The 14,030-nt window shown below is 25.7% G+C and overlaps 1 protein-coding gene across 1 annotated transcript in view; it reads left to right on the top strand.

Moving 5' to 3' along the window:
- Positions 1-14,030, top strand: part of LOC127278031 (uncharacterized) — a 124,739-nt gene that overhangs the window by 21,842 nt on the left and 88,867 nt on the right. The window contains exon 2 of the mRNA XM_051299527.1: positions 836-979. Within this exon, the coding sequence (XP_051155484.1) occupies positions 836-979 (144 nt within the window). The remainder of the gene's footprint in view (positions 1-835; positions 980-14,030) is intronic.

Here is a 14,030-nt window from a genome sequence, read left to right as displayed (position 1 = left end):
AATAAATAAAAATTTTGAGTGTAGGTACATATTAAAATAAAAGAGCGTTCATTAATTAATTTTTCAAATCAACCATGAAACCGTTTTTTTATTTATGTGTATTTTTCAAAAGAATCCCTGTGCAAAATGCTAGAAATACATTTTAAAATAAATAAAATTTTAAATAAATATAAAATAAAATTTTCAAATAAAAATAAATAGTAAAAATTTTTTCACAATTATGATACGTATCTTGGCTCAATAATGGTACATCAATGGCTCAGGATTAAATATTTTGATGTTTAAAAATGAAAACTATATTTTTTATACGTATAATTTGCAACAATTATTATATATTTAATTTCTTCATGAATTTTAGTAAATATTCCTAACTAATTACATTGATTTACTTAAAAGTTAGAGAAATAAATTATTCGAGAAATTTTTCATTAAAAAAAAAAAAAAAATGTGGAATCCAATTTATCACTCTAATTAAATTAAGGTCAAATGGCCAATTAATCAATTAAAACATTTTTCAACTCCAATCTCATATTTGCGTATTCATCGTCTTATAGAAAGAAAAGTTTGATGAAAATTATTATTCCTATAAAAACAAAATTTTTTATCTCATTTATTTTCGAGTCTCTAGTTTTTCCATTATATTTCTACAAAATGAAGGTTCATTTGGAAGAATTGAGATTGATTGACAATTAAGAATTTCTTTAACAAAAAGCTTATTTTGAAAATTCATGAATATGAAAATATCAATTTTTTTTTTCTATTTAATAAAAATTGTCAGTAAAAACATACCTTTCTTTTTTTTTACTACTATGATTATTATTATGATGTGTTACAGCTTATCTTGCATCTCGTCGAGGATCTCGTGACAGTCAAGCATCCAATTTGTCTAATGTCAGCAATGAGGATGTTGGTCCGTTAAATTTCAGTGCACATCCACGAGGTCGTCAAAGGAGAACATCAAATTTCCTTGAATTACCAGGTATCATTTGACTTATTATTGTGAATAAATCTTATCACATTTTTTTTTCAAACCATTTTTGCGAATTAAAATCTAATTTTCTAATTTAAGCACGTTTTTTAATATTACAACACTTTTATATTTTAAAATATTTACAAATTATTACTAACAACACAGAAAATTAAAAGGCATTAAAATAAACTGCAACGCTTATTATTTTAATCCAATTTTGCTTATTTTAATCCATTTTGGTATTAAAATAAGTAAAATTGGATTAAAATAATAAGCGTTGCAGCTTATTTTAATGCCTTTTAATTTTCTGTGAAGTAACACTAGGGGGGTGTCGATTTTCCTGAAACTTTGCATACAAGTAAGGTAAAAGCACCAGTACCTGGACGCTATCCCGTGTGGAAATCTTCCCAAAGTCGCCCAAAGTGAGACTGGGCGCTAATCTGGGCCCAACTTGGCTTCCCAAAGTTTGAAAAATAAAGAAATAAAAGAATTAAGTTAATTAAATTATTATTTACACAGAAAAAAAGGTGGGTAAAAAGTTGTAAAGATACAGGATAAAAGCCGTTAGGATACAGGGTAAAGGATAAATTTGTGATGGATAAAAATGTTACTAAAATATTACTAGAAAAATGGATGTCATATTTGAGTAAACTGTCTAATTTTAATAAAAATATTAGTAATTTTACACTAAACTTATTTAATCCACAAATTTTATATAAATAAGTAATTGCATGTAGAAATATTTTGCCTATAATTATTGTCTATTAATAAAAATATCTTTGACTAATACAACTGACAGCTGACGACAGTGCGTAAATAATCAGAACTGGGAAATTACAACTCAACGTCTGTATAGTAGCACGAAAGCAGAGTTGGGTAGTAACTGAATTTTTTGTGCATATTAGGCTGTGTCAGTTCATCGAGATATTTCGAGTTCAAGATATGACGTCAGAGGCCTGGAGGGATAACAAACAGACGACACAATGTTATTCTTACGGGGAAGAAAATTTGTTTCCACTTTCATCAATTTTGTTCATACTTTAAACATGGAAAACGCTTGTTGACATATAATAAAATTAACATGTGTGTTGATAATTAATTTTGTTATATATTTGATTCATTTGCATTGATAGATTCTCTGAATTCGTGATAAAATATAAATATTGAGGTTAGAAAAGTTTGTTTACTTATTACATTTTAACATTATTAAACAATATCCAGTATGCATGTTATTAAAAAAAATATAAAATATATATTTTAAGTGGGAATTACCGCAGCAGTAAAAGATTTCAAGTTAGTAAACAAACACCCCTAACCTCAAAATTTATATTTTATCACGAATTCAGAGAATCTATAAATGCAATTGAATCAAAAATATAACAAAATTAATTATCAACACACATTTTAATTTTATTATATGTCAACAAGCGTTTTCCGTGTTTAAAGTATGAATAAAATTGATAAATGTGGAAACAAATTTTCTCCCCGTAAGAATAACATTGTGGCGTCTGACAGAGCCTAATATGCACAAAAAATTCAGTTACTACCCAACTCTGCTTTCGTGCAACAATACAGACGTTGAGTTGTAATTTCCCAGTTCTGATTATTTACGCACTGTCGTCAGCTGTCAGTTGTATTGGTCAAAGATATTTTTATTAATAGACAATAATTATAGGCAAAATATTTCCACATACAAGTACTTATTTATAAAAAATTTGTGGATTTAATAAGTTAAGTGTAAAATTACTAATATTTTTATTAAAATTAGACAGTTTACTCAAATATGACATCCATTTTTCTAGTAATATTTTAGTAACATTTTTATCCATCACAAATTTATCCTTTACCCTGTATCCTAACGACTTTCATCCTGTATCTTTACAACTTTTTATCCACCTTTTTTTCTGTGTAAATAATATGCTAAACAAATATACAAAAAAGCGAACCTGTGAAAAGCTGAAAAAAATTTTTCTTTTTCATTGTACTTGGGCAAAGTTTGGGTCAACCCAACCTGGCCCCAACTGGGATTTCCCAAAGTATTCCCAAACTGAAATTTAATTTAATATTCTGTTATAAATAAGTAAAAAACTTGAGAAATAATAAAACTAGTTAATTATTTTTATATTTAATTGATATGCCGTTTGGAGATTTTTCCAAAAGCCAAAATATGGGCAAAATTCACATTTAAGGAAAAATAAGGAAATTGAAAACTTAAGTTAATTATATTAATGCTTAAATAATACCTTCCCTGAATAAATAAAATGTATGTCAAGTTCTTAGTTTTTAATTTATTTAACTAAGCTAATTAATAATAATAACTTAGTCGTTTTTTGAGTTTGGGCTTTCCCACTCTCAATCATTTATTTCCTATTTTTATTCAATTTATTAATAATAATTGAACATAATTTGAACAAAATTTTGACTTCAACGACAACTATACTTTGGTACTTATTAATCCAAATTATTACTGGTAAAAATGTTAAATTAAAATAAATGAAATTAAGTAAGTGATTATATTTTAATTTATTGTCTAACCTAATCATATTTTTCACATCTTTGATACTGAGAAATTAAAACTTGTCTGCAGGTACGCGTCGTTAGCATAGTGGTTAGATCGTTAAACCATAAGTCCGTAGGTCGTAGGTTCGATTCATTTTAATTTATAAGTTGTACCAAAACTTGAAAATCTAATACATACACTATTACCTATTTAATTTTTAAATTATATAAATATTTTTTTTACTTTTTTTACTATATACATTGTTTGTTAGTCGTCATCTTTAATACAATTTAATTTAAAAGGAAATTATATTTCTTCATTTAATTTACTCTTTTGTTGTTAAATTATTTATATAATTATTAATTAACAATTATAAATAAAAATAGAATAACTCAATCTGGCCCCAGCTGGGATTTCCCAACCTTGGGAAATCTTTGAGAACAGCGTTACGCGCCCAGTTTGGGCGTTGTCTGGGTTGCCCACTTTGGACATTGGGAAATTCAGTCTGGACCAGATTGGGGCCCAGTCGACTTTTCCACACGGGATTGAAGGGGTCTCAAATTTATTTGTGTTTTGTACTTAGATAATTCAATATAATTGATAAAACGTTTGTATTTTCGTTTTATTTACCTTTAAAAAATACTAATTAGACAAAATTAATAATAATTGACGTTTTAATTAAATTAAAATCATGAAATAATGAAATTGCACATTTGCAGCAGAAGTTGGACATGGTATTTCGAAAGCCGTAGTAGTTGGACATTAAATAAGTAAATTAAATAATAATTTATTTATTTAGTTATTTTGATTATTTAATAAATTAAATAATTTAACTAAAATATAATTAATTAATTAAAATTATATTAATTAAATTAATTAAACTGATTGACTTAATTGAATTAAATCTTTGTTCAACTATTGGGTACAATAATATATATAATAGCGATAGGTTAACTTGTACAGTCAATTCAGGCAGAATTGGACAGCGATTTTCGAGAAATTGTTTTATATATTTTTTTTACTTCTAAAATTATTAATAAATTTTATTTTGCCTAAAAGCTAATTATCTAAAGAATATCTCAAATTTTTTTTAGTTAATTTGAGGGCTATTTTAATTTCTTTTTGCTACTGTCCATCTACTGGTTCCAATTTTTGCATTGTCCAGGTACTGGTGCTTTTACCTTAGTTCATTGGAAAATAATAGACTTCTGTTTTTTTTATATTGGCCCAAAAATGGTTTTAGGTGTAGAAATCACCCTTAAGGGCAGGTCAAAGTCGATGCAATTTTCCCATTTGAAGTTCTATGTAAAAATTGGTTAGAATTTGACCTGCCCTTAACAATTTTTAGGGGCGAGATTGATTATTCTACGAATTATTTGAACGTTTATTATAAAACCGGGTATAGAGAGGTTTGTGAAGTAATTAGAGGGTTAATTTTATGTAATACAATTATTGTTTTTTGTATATATAGTTAAGGGATCTTTAAATGACATTTTGGTGAAAATAATTCAATGATGAGATGTTTAGATGAAAATGCCTACTTTTTGTAGAATCCCCCATATATATATACATTTGCTTTTAAAGTAACAATTCGATTGGTAGCTGATTGATTTACTTTTATTTATGCAATTCACTCGCAGCACTTACTTTTATTACTTTACCTTGCAAAGTTAACTGTTTAAAAGTGACTGTTGAACTGAGCTCTCTGCCTTGCCTTCGAAGTGACCCATGTGCAAGTTCGCAATCCTATAACAATAAGTAGTAAAAAAATTTCTTCCCTAATAGCTTTCTTAAAGACTAAAAGAAACGGGATTCACGTATATTATACGACAATATGTGTATACCTAAGAGATTTCAAGTAATCGAAAATTTAAAAAAATTGAATGTAAACAAAAAAAACACTATATTAAAAAGAAATGAGTCGAAAATATATTTAGTTATTAATATAATAAAAGTTTTTTTCGTTATAATATGATAGATATTTCAATAGACGGAAATCAAAAATTAAAAATAAAAAACAAAATATTATCCCAAAGAAAAATTTACAACCGCCGCAGTGTTGCGCCAGTACTGGCAAAGTACTGATCGACAATATTGAACCAATACTGGCATATGTTTGGGATGATAACGTTTATTAGTACTGGTCATTAGTAATGGCTCAGTACTGTTTCAATACGGGAATTTAGCAGTAATTCTGTATTTTGACAATACGGGCAAAATTATAGTAACCAGTAATAAGCCAGCACTGGTAGATATTCAAAATTCAGGGTTTTTTTTGCTTTTTACATTAATTGAGCAGCTGGATCGAAGAACCGACTTGCTATTAATAATAATAAAAAAACTTTTAAATTGTTATATTTTATATTAACATTTTACTCTTTATTTTATTATTCAAATAATTTTAAAATTTTAATTTTTGCTTGAGATGTTTCAAGAACAATATCTATGTCCGACTCAAAAAGTATTCCAATAGAATATTGCTAAAAAAAAATTCACAGTAACGTTCCACTAATTTTACTAATTCAAATTGAAAAATTGATATAACATTTATCAATCATAAAGAATCATAAAATATTAAAGTCAGATTAACTATGTCATTGAAAATATCAAATCTTCAACTTCTTTCGAATTCTCTAAATTTCTATAGCGTTGTTTAATTATACTTTTGAGTTTTGATGTGAATAAAGTAGGTTTGATATAGATAAAAAAAAAGTTTTCCCATAAAATCATTTTAAAGGAGTTTTAAAGTTGACCAATTACTTAAAGAAATCTTATATTCTACTTCTCGAAAAGTTTGTTCCTCACTAAAATTATAACATTAGATTATTAAGGATAAAATATTTTTGAAATAGCAAACGACGACGAACTTTAACAAGATGTTTTTGTTACGAAACAATTTTTTTCATTAAAAAAAAAAAAAGAAATTCTAATTGGAACTGTTAAAAGTTTGAATTTTTTATCATTTTTTTTTTTTTTTTTTTAATGTAAAATAAAGAAAAAAGCAGAAAATTTTCCCTTAAGGTTTTGAGCTATATATTTTATAAAAGAAAAAAAAATTCTAGAGCGGAAGAATTCACGTTCGAAATAGGAATCATAAAAGAGAACAGCTTTTAGACACGAATAAGTATATGAAACATGTACATATATAAAAAACAAAAGAGCAAAAAACTTACTAAATATTAATAATAAAAAAAAAAATTATTCCTGTTTCATTTTTAATTCAACTTTAATTTTTTAGTAGAGAACAATTTTTTGATCTCAATTTTTCTTTATATACCTAAGCTACACGCATTAAGGTAAAAGAATTTTTAACAAATAATTTAAACAATTTATTTCATTTTTGCTGATCTTAATATTTAATTTGTTATTAAACATTTTTTTTTGTTAAAGGAAATAACATTTTATTTCTATTGATTCTTACAAAAAAAAGGGTAAAAATATATTTGCAATTTTATTACAAAATAATATATATTGACAAACTTTATTGGAGGAGAAAGTAAACTAGTTTATTACTCGATGTTCCATCATCATGTTCTGGGCGGTTCAGTGTTGGTTTTCTTTTTCATTGTGTTTCAACTACAAAAACTCAGGATGAACTATTTTTTTTAAACATTATTTCTTGATTGTAATTTTAAATTTTTCAAATATTAGCAAACAAAAAAATACTTAAAAATTATTTTTTTATTAAGAAAACTGAAAAGAGTTAATAATATACAATTTTTAATTTTATTTTATAATTTTTTCGAGTATCTCAATTTTAAGATTCAATATTTCACATTATTTATTCTTAGTTGATGTGGATATTAAAAAAATATTTAAATTAATGTCTTATTTTAGTATTTTCTAGTATTGGTTCAAAAAGAAAAAAAATTTATAACATAAGAAATGAAAAACAATTTTGATAAATAACTTCTAAATATTTACAGCAAACTGTGAGGTAAAAATCATTGTAGATTACCTAAATTTATATCACAAAAGATTAAAATGATCCATTTTATTGGATTTTTAAATTTTTTGCAGTTAGGTAAAAATAAACGTTTCTAAGTTGATTTTTTTAAGTTTGCAATTTTAATATTTGGATATGGATTAATTTTTGATTTTTAAATTAATAACCCACAATTTACTGTGTAGTTTTTAAGAAATATATACCCATATATACCTAACACAACATTCTGATTTTACAAAATTTAGATTGAAGGATTTTGTTAATCCATTTCGCCTCACCTTTTTTCCCCAAAAATTTAATTTACCAAAAAGTTTTTTTTTCCCCCTAAAATCCTTTTAATGACTGCACTTTTACCGCTAATTCGTTCTCTCAATTGTCTAAACTTTTTTGAAAACTTTTTTTCGAAATGCATTTTTATACTTTTTAATTTACGTTACGAAAGTGTTTACGTGTCGCGATAAAAAATAAACCAAGTGTAACTATATATAAAAAACATTTTGTTTACTTTTGCGATAAAGGTTTACGTTAATATTAATGCAAGCAAAAATTTCACATCATTTCAATTATATCTATATCAGGTGCATGATATATTTATCCCAAGAGAGTTCTCGATAAAAAAAAAATGTATGAAGCACTTTTTAATAGAACCATTATCTTCTGACTTACGATCGCCGAAAGTGGACAAAAATAAAATGTTAGTGGTCTAATCAAATGTTTGGTTGGGGTAACTCTACAATTTTATTTTTCAGTCAATCAAAATTTGGTTGCGACAACGAAAATTATCTAACCAAACGATTTTGTTGTAAACACAAAATCTTCTTTTTTTTAGTGTTGTTGGATTAATTTTGATATACATTTTAAATTTTAGCGTAGTTTCAAATTGAAAATTAAGTTTGATAATGGTTATCTCAACGCTTTAATATAGCTTTTTAGTCAACTCAACAGAACATAAAATTTTCGAATTAGTAAAATCTACCACAAGTGGAATAAATGGATATGCAGATATTTCCTAAACCTCTTAAAATGTGACTCCAGGGTCATTATTAAGAATTAAGACAATTTCTGAAGTTTGGATTGCATTTAGTTAGCATCCGTATATTCCTTATCATTTAACGCGCCAACCATCATATTTTGCAACATTAGGCGAAGAACATTGTTATATGCAGTTGGTGAGGTTATTAGATAACTTCTAAAGATTTTTTCACAATAATTTTTATTTCATCCAAGTGCACTAGTTTACTAAAAAAAAGCAAGTATTGGATGACACAGCTTTAGTTACTATTCGGAAAAAGCAAAATATCGAACTTTTGATTTCTATATAAGAAGGTCACATATGTAGAATAACATACAATTCGATAAAAGCAGAAAAATTGTATATATATATATATATATATATATATATATATATATATATTCTGGAACATCATTCCTTACGCAGCTGCAAATAAATTTGCAAAGAAATCAATGTAGCATTGTGACATGAGATTGAAATAACTTTTCTTTAGAATTTTCATACACACGTAGCTGAATAATTTTTTTTTTATCAAAATGTAACATTCACGGTTAAAATTTTAGGCTGATTTTGATTTTAATTTTATCTGATTTTATTCCACCAGATTCGATTGCAACATTCTGATGCAAATTAGTAGGAGGGGTAGGCACCATTCTTAATTTTGACCCACTTAAATTTAAATTATTAAACGAGGTTATATTTTTTTTCTTACATCAGTTGGGTTCTAAAAACATATAAGGTGGTCAAAACAAAATAAAATTTTAATTTTTGACAATTTTAGAATTTTTTTTCTTTTTGAAAAAATTAAAATTTTTGAAAATTCATGCACGGAGGATAATTGAAAAACGAATAAAGTAACTTTTACTATACTTTCACAGAAAATTGAAAGGCATTAAAATAAGCTGCAACGCTTATATTATTTTAATTCAATTTTGCTTATTTTAATCCATTTTGGTATTAAAATAAGCAAAATTGGATTAAAATAATAAGTGTTGCAGCTTATTTTAATGCCTTTTAATTTTCTGTGTTAAAAGTAAAACCTGAACTGTCCGCTGTTACTGCGCATTTCTGGCAATTTTTACTCTAGAAATAGTAAAATTTACTATTAATTTTTTTTACTATTAATTTTTTTAAGACTTTAATTTCAAAAATTAAAATTTCATTTTTTTGACAATCCTGTATGTTTTTAGGACCGAAATAATGCAAAAATATATATATAACTTTCTGCGATCATTAAAATTTAAATAACTCAAAATAAAGGTGGTGACTTCCCTTAAAGAAGAACTCATCAAAGGATACAAAAAAATCGCCCAAATATAATAAAAAAAAACATAAATAATTTATTTCTTCAGTTTATAATATATGAATCATCGGGTGTATGTTGAAATTTTATGAAAAGCATTTTCTATATATACTATATATATACAGAAAAAAAAGGTAAAAACGACAAATGTCGTGGAAAATTGGGGTCGAATGTTTTTCTAAACCTCCCCCCTTCCCCCAGTATCGTCATTGAGTGCGCGCTGCTGAGCATCTCGCCAACATAAAATATTAATTTTTTCAACAAAGTTCACATTTCACAAAGAGGAATTTATTTTAAAACTTGAACGGACGATAAGAGCAGTTTCAACATATAAATTGCAAGCTTTACTTGTGTGACATATGTATATATATATAAATATATATATATATATATATATATATATACATGGCTATACCTACATATTACCCTTTGCCATTCAAAATTCGTCGAAGTCTGCTGAACGAGGTCGAAAGTGAGTTATCTCTTCACCACAATTTCCTGTTGAAGGCATCCAGATTGTTGTATCTGTACATTATCACAGTTAAGGAATCTTTGAAATGAAATCTATTTCACTAGACAATTCAAATAACAGCAGAACTATTGTGTATTTATATATACATATAATTACAGTAGATTTTGTAAATCTTCCCAACCAAAAATTTCAGTATTATACACCGAAAAAAAAATATTCTTGTATTCAGAGAAAAATTCCTCTTACAGAATCCTCTTGAATTTTATTCTTAAAACAAGAGTATTACACTTTAAATAAGAATATTTTCCTCTAATTTCAAGAGGATTCGAAACAAAAGGACTATTCTAGAGCATTCCTCTTATATTCAGAATAATTTTTTTAGAATAAAAATAATAATCTTAGAATTTAGAATAATCTTCTATGTTTAAGAATATTCCTCTAAATTCTAAGAGGATTTCCCATAGAAAGTCGCTCATGCGCAAAGATGATTGCGTCATATCATTTACGTCGCGTCATAAATCGCAAATCATACGTGAAAAAGTTTTAGTTTCTGTGCGTGAAAAAAGGGGAATAAACCAAAATGGATAATAATCTTTTAAATATCTTGATAGAGTTGCAACTTACACAATACGTGCCTATTTTTGTAGGTAAAAGAAATTTTTAAAAATAATTTTTAAGAAAATTTAAATAATTTTGAGGTTATACTATTTAAAAATTTATTTTATTACGATTTTTATTTATTTTAAATTTATTTAAAAATTTATTTAAAATAAATTTTCAAATTTAATGAATTATATGTTTTGCGCATAAAAATATTATTAAAAATAGATTTACTTGATTTATTCAAAAAAATTAAAATCAATTTCAATTTATTTATACTCAAATAGATGTAAATCATGGAATAACAAATTTTATTCCTTTTAATTTTATAGATTATATCTATGACATACAAATTAGATGATTGCATTTTTATTATTTCAGAGTTCTTTTTAAGATGATATTTTCCTCTTAAAATAAGAGTATCCTCTTAAATTAAGAGGAATAATTTTACATATAGAGGACAATCCTCTTAAACCTAGAGGACATTCTTTTGCAGCGTATACTAGAGGAAAATATGCATTGAAATAAGAGTAATCCTCTTGAAACAAGAGGATTATTTTTTCGGTTTATACCAGAGTTGACTACTGGCGCAGTACTGATTCAGTATTGGCTACCCAGGCTGGGCAGTCTGTACTGAACCAATACTGGTATTTTCATTGTATCAGTACTGGTGCAGTACCACCCTTCCAGTACTGTCAAACCAGTACTAAGCCGATATTGAGCCAGTACTGGCTCAAATAGATTTTCTTTTTGATTAATACTAGTTTACAAAAAGTTCTAGAGTGAACCCGATGAATCTTTTTGTTTAAATATTTTGTTCATAAAAATTTTTTCAACTTGATTTTATTTTTCAAAATTAAAATGTAGGGGAATAGTGTCAGGGTTGGACACAGTTTTAGTTTTTTGTTTATAAATATTTTGTTTAGATAAATTCAGTCAATTGTCGTATATGGGTGGAAAGATCTACAAAAGAGGAACACTTTTGCTGTAGACCGTAAATTGATTGGTCCAAAATTAAAAAAGTTATAAACATTTAAAAAAAAAATCTAGTCAGGGTTGGACTTTTCAGTCAGGGTTGGACACTTTTTGAAAATCGAAACGCATTATTGGTAAAAACGTAAAATAACATTTGTAATGTTTTTTATTCTTATTTTTTCATGTTTATCTTTACTTATTGTTTACAAATTGTAAAGCTTCATGGGTTTAAAAAAGGAATGAACTCAAATTACAAAAAATAACGCTTTATTGTTCCAAATAACTCAATGAAATGATGAACAAAATTTACACAATTTAAGTATTATTTTTCTAATATCTTTGGCACAATTTTGCACTGAAATATCAATAAAATAAAATTTATTTGTATATTTATTTATAAATTGTGTCAAATTCATAATTAATATGGGTGTCCAACCCTAACTAGAAGCATCATTTTCGAATTGTGCTAACCATAACCAGACATGTGTCGCGATTCGATTTTTCACTTTTTTTCTTCTTAAATTATGTACCCCACAATACATTCAATAAGCTTACCTTGCCGAATTCTTGCTTTTTTTACACATTTTTTAGGTTTATTCTCAAGTCAAACAAAACTTTTTTTGTCTCTTCGATTGCACCGAAGTCACAGGAGACGCTACTTTCGATTCTCCAAAAATGTAATGCCACAAAAAGTTAGGTTACACTACTAGAAAATTCGTCACGTACGCACACAGGTGGCGCTAGTGTTCTTATTTAAAAAAGCCAAGTTTCCAACCCTGACACTATTTCCTTACTTTATTTTGCTCTTCTGCGGGTAAAATTATTTAAACAAAAAGTTTCCTGAGACCAAGTCTAGAAAATTTTGCAAGATTTTCTTCTTCTTTTCAGATATGCAATAAACCAAAAAAAAAAATTTAAACGCTCAAACTAAAAATAAATAAATTTGTTTATAAAAAATTAATATTTTTTAAAATAAAATTTATAATATAAATTTAATTTAAAAAATTAAATACAATCGCACGTAAAATAGCACAAATGTTATATTATCAATAATATAAAATATATAATTATCCTTTCTTAATAGAAATTATAAAAAATAGTTAAACCTACAAACTTATATATTTCATTGGTCAATAAAATTATTGTAATTGTATTTTATTGTTAATTTATTTATATTCGATATAATAATTAATAAATTAAAGTGAATAAAAAAATAATTAAATATAGTTAATTTGCATAATTATATACATTATAATTATTTTATAAACATTTTTATTTTTACTGATATGTTTTTATATATTATAAAAACTTTGGTTTTATATAATAAACATATTTTTATATTTATTTTTTGATTTTTTAAAATAATAATTTGCAATATATATTATAAGAAGGAATGAAAATTTTTTGTGTTTTCGATTTTATATAATAAGATATTAATTATTTAGTTGACTAATTTAATTAATATTTAATTTGTGTTGGGTTACTAAAAATTTCAGACACTTTTTCCTAAGTATACCAAAAAAGTATTACCTGGAGTGAAACTTTTCTCTGTTACAGTCAAAGCTTTCTTTTCGTATACAATAAAATACAAAACTGCCAGTACTCGGCCAGTACTGAACCAGTAGTGGCTACCAATACTGGTGCCAACTCTGGTAACCATTACTGGTAAAATGTTATCATCCCAAAGTTACGCCAACTCTGGCGCTAATACTGCGCCAGTATTTGTCAGTACTGCGCCATTAGTAAATTTTTGATTGGGTTTTAATTGAAAATAACTACAGATAATTTTATCGAAGTTAGAGATTATTGAAATATTTATAATTCAAAAAAAAGAAATTAATTTCTCGTTATTGATTATGTGTAGAAATTGACTGATACACTATGGAGGGTATTAGCATTTTTATTTACCTAATCGATAGAGAAAATGTTTATCCATTTGATTTTTATTACTTTTACCACTTTGGTTTATTTACATGAAAATTTTTTCGATGAAATTGAAATAGCATTGCAATATAATCCAAAACATCATCTTTTAAATTGAAATATATTATAAAATAATTTTACATGTTCAAAGAAAATTTGTAATTTTGGTTTAAATTAATTATGGACTCTTAACTATAAATATAAATGTCATTTACATTAATACATTTGAAGAAAATAGATTATATTATATTATATTTAATTGTATTTCCTTTAATGAGGAAAGTTACATTTCTGTTGTTAATAAGCTTTTCTAATATTCAAAAGGGCCA

This window comes from Leptopilina boulardi, unplaced genomic scaffold (assembly GCF_019393585.1).
Source record: "Leptopilina boulardi isolate dan_hultmark-lab unplaced genomic scaffold, ZJU_Lbou_2.1 LbouV2_194, whole genome shotgun sequence".
NCBI classification, from domain to species: Eukaryota; Metazoa; Arthropoda; class Insecta; order Hymenoptera; family Figitidae; genus Leptopilina; species Leptopilina boulardi.
The sequence above is the reverse complement of the archived record's forward strand: the minus strand, read 5'-3'. Positions and strand labels throughout refer to the sequence as shown.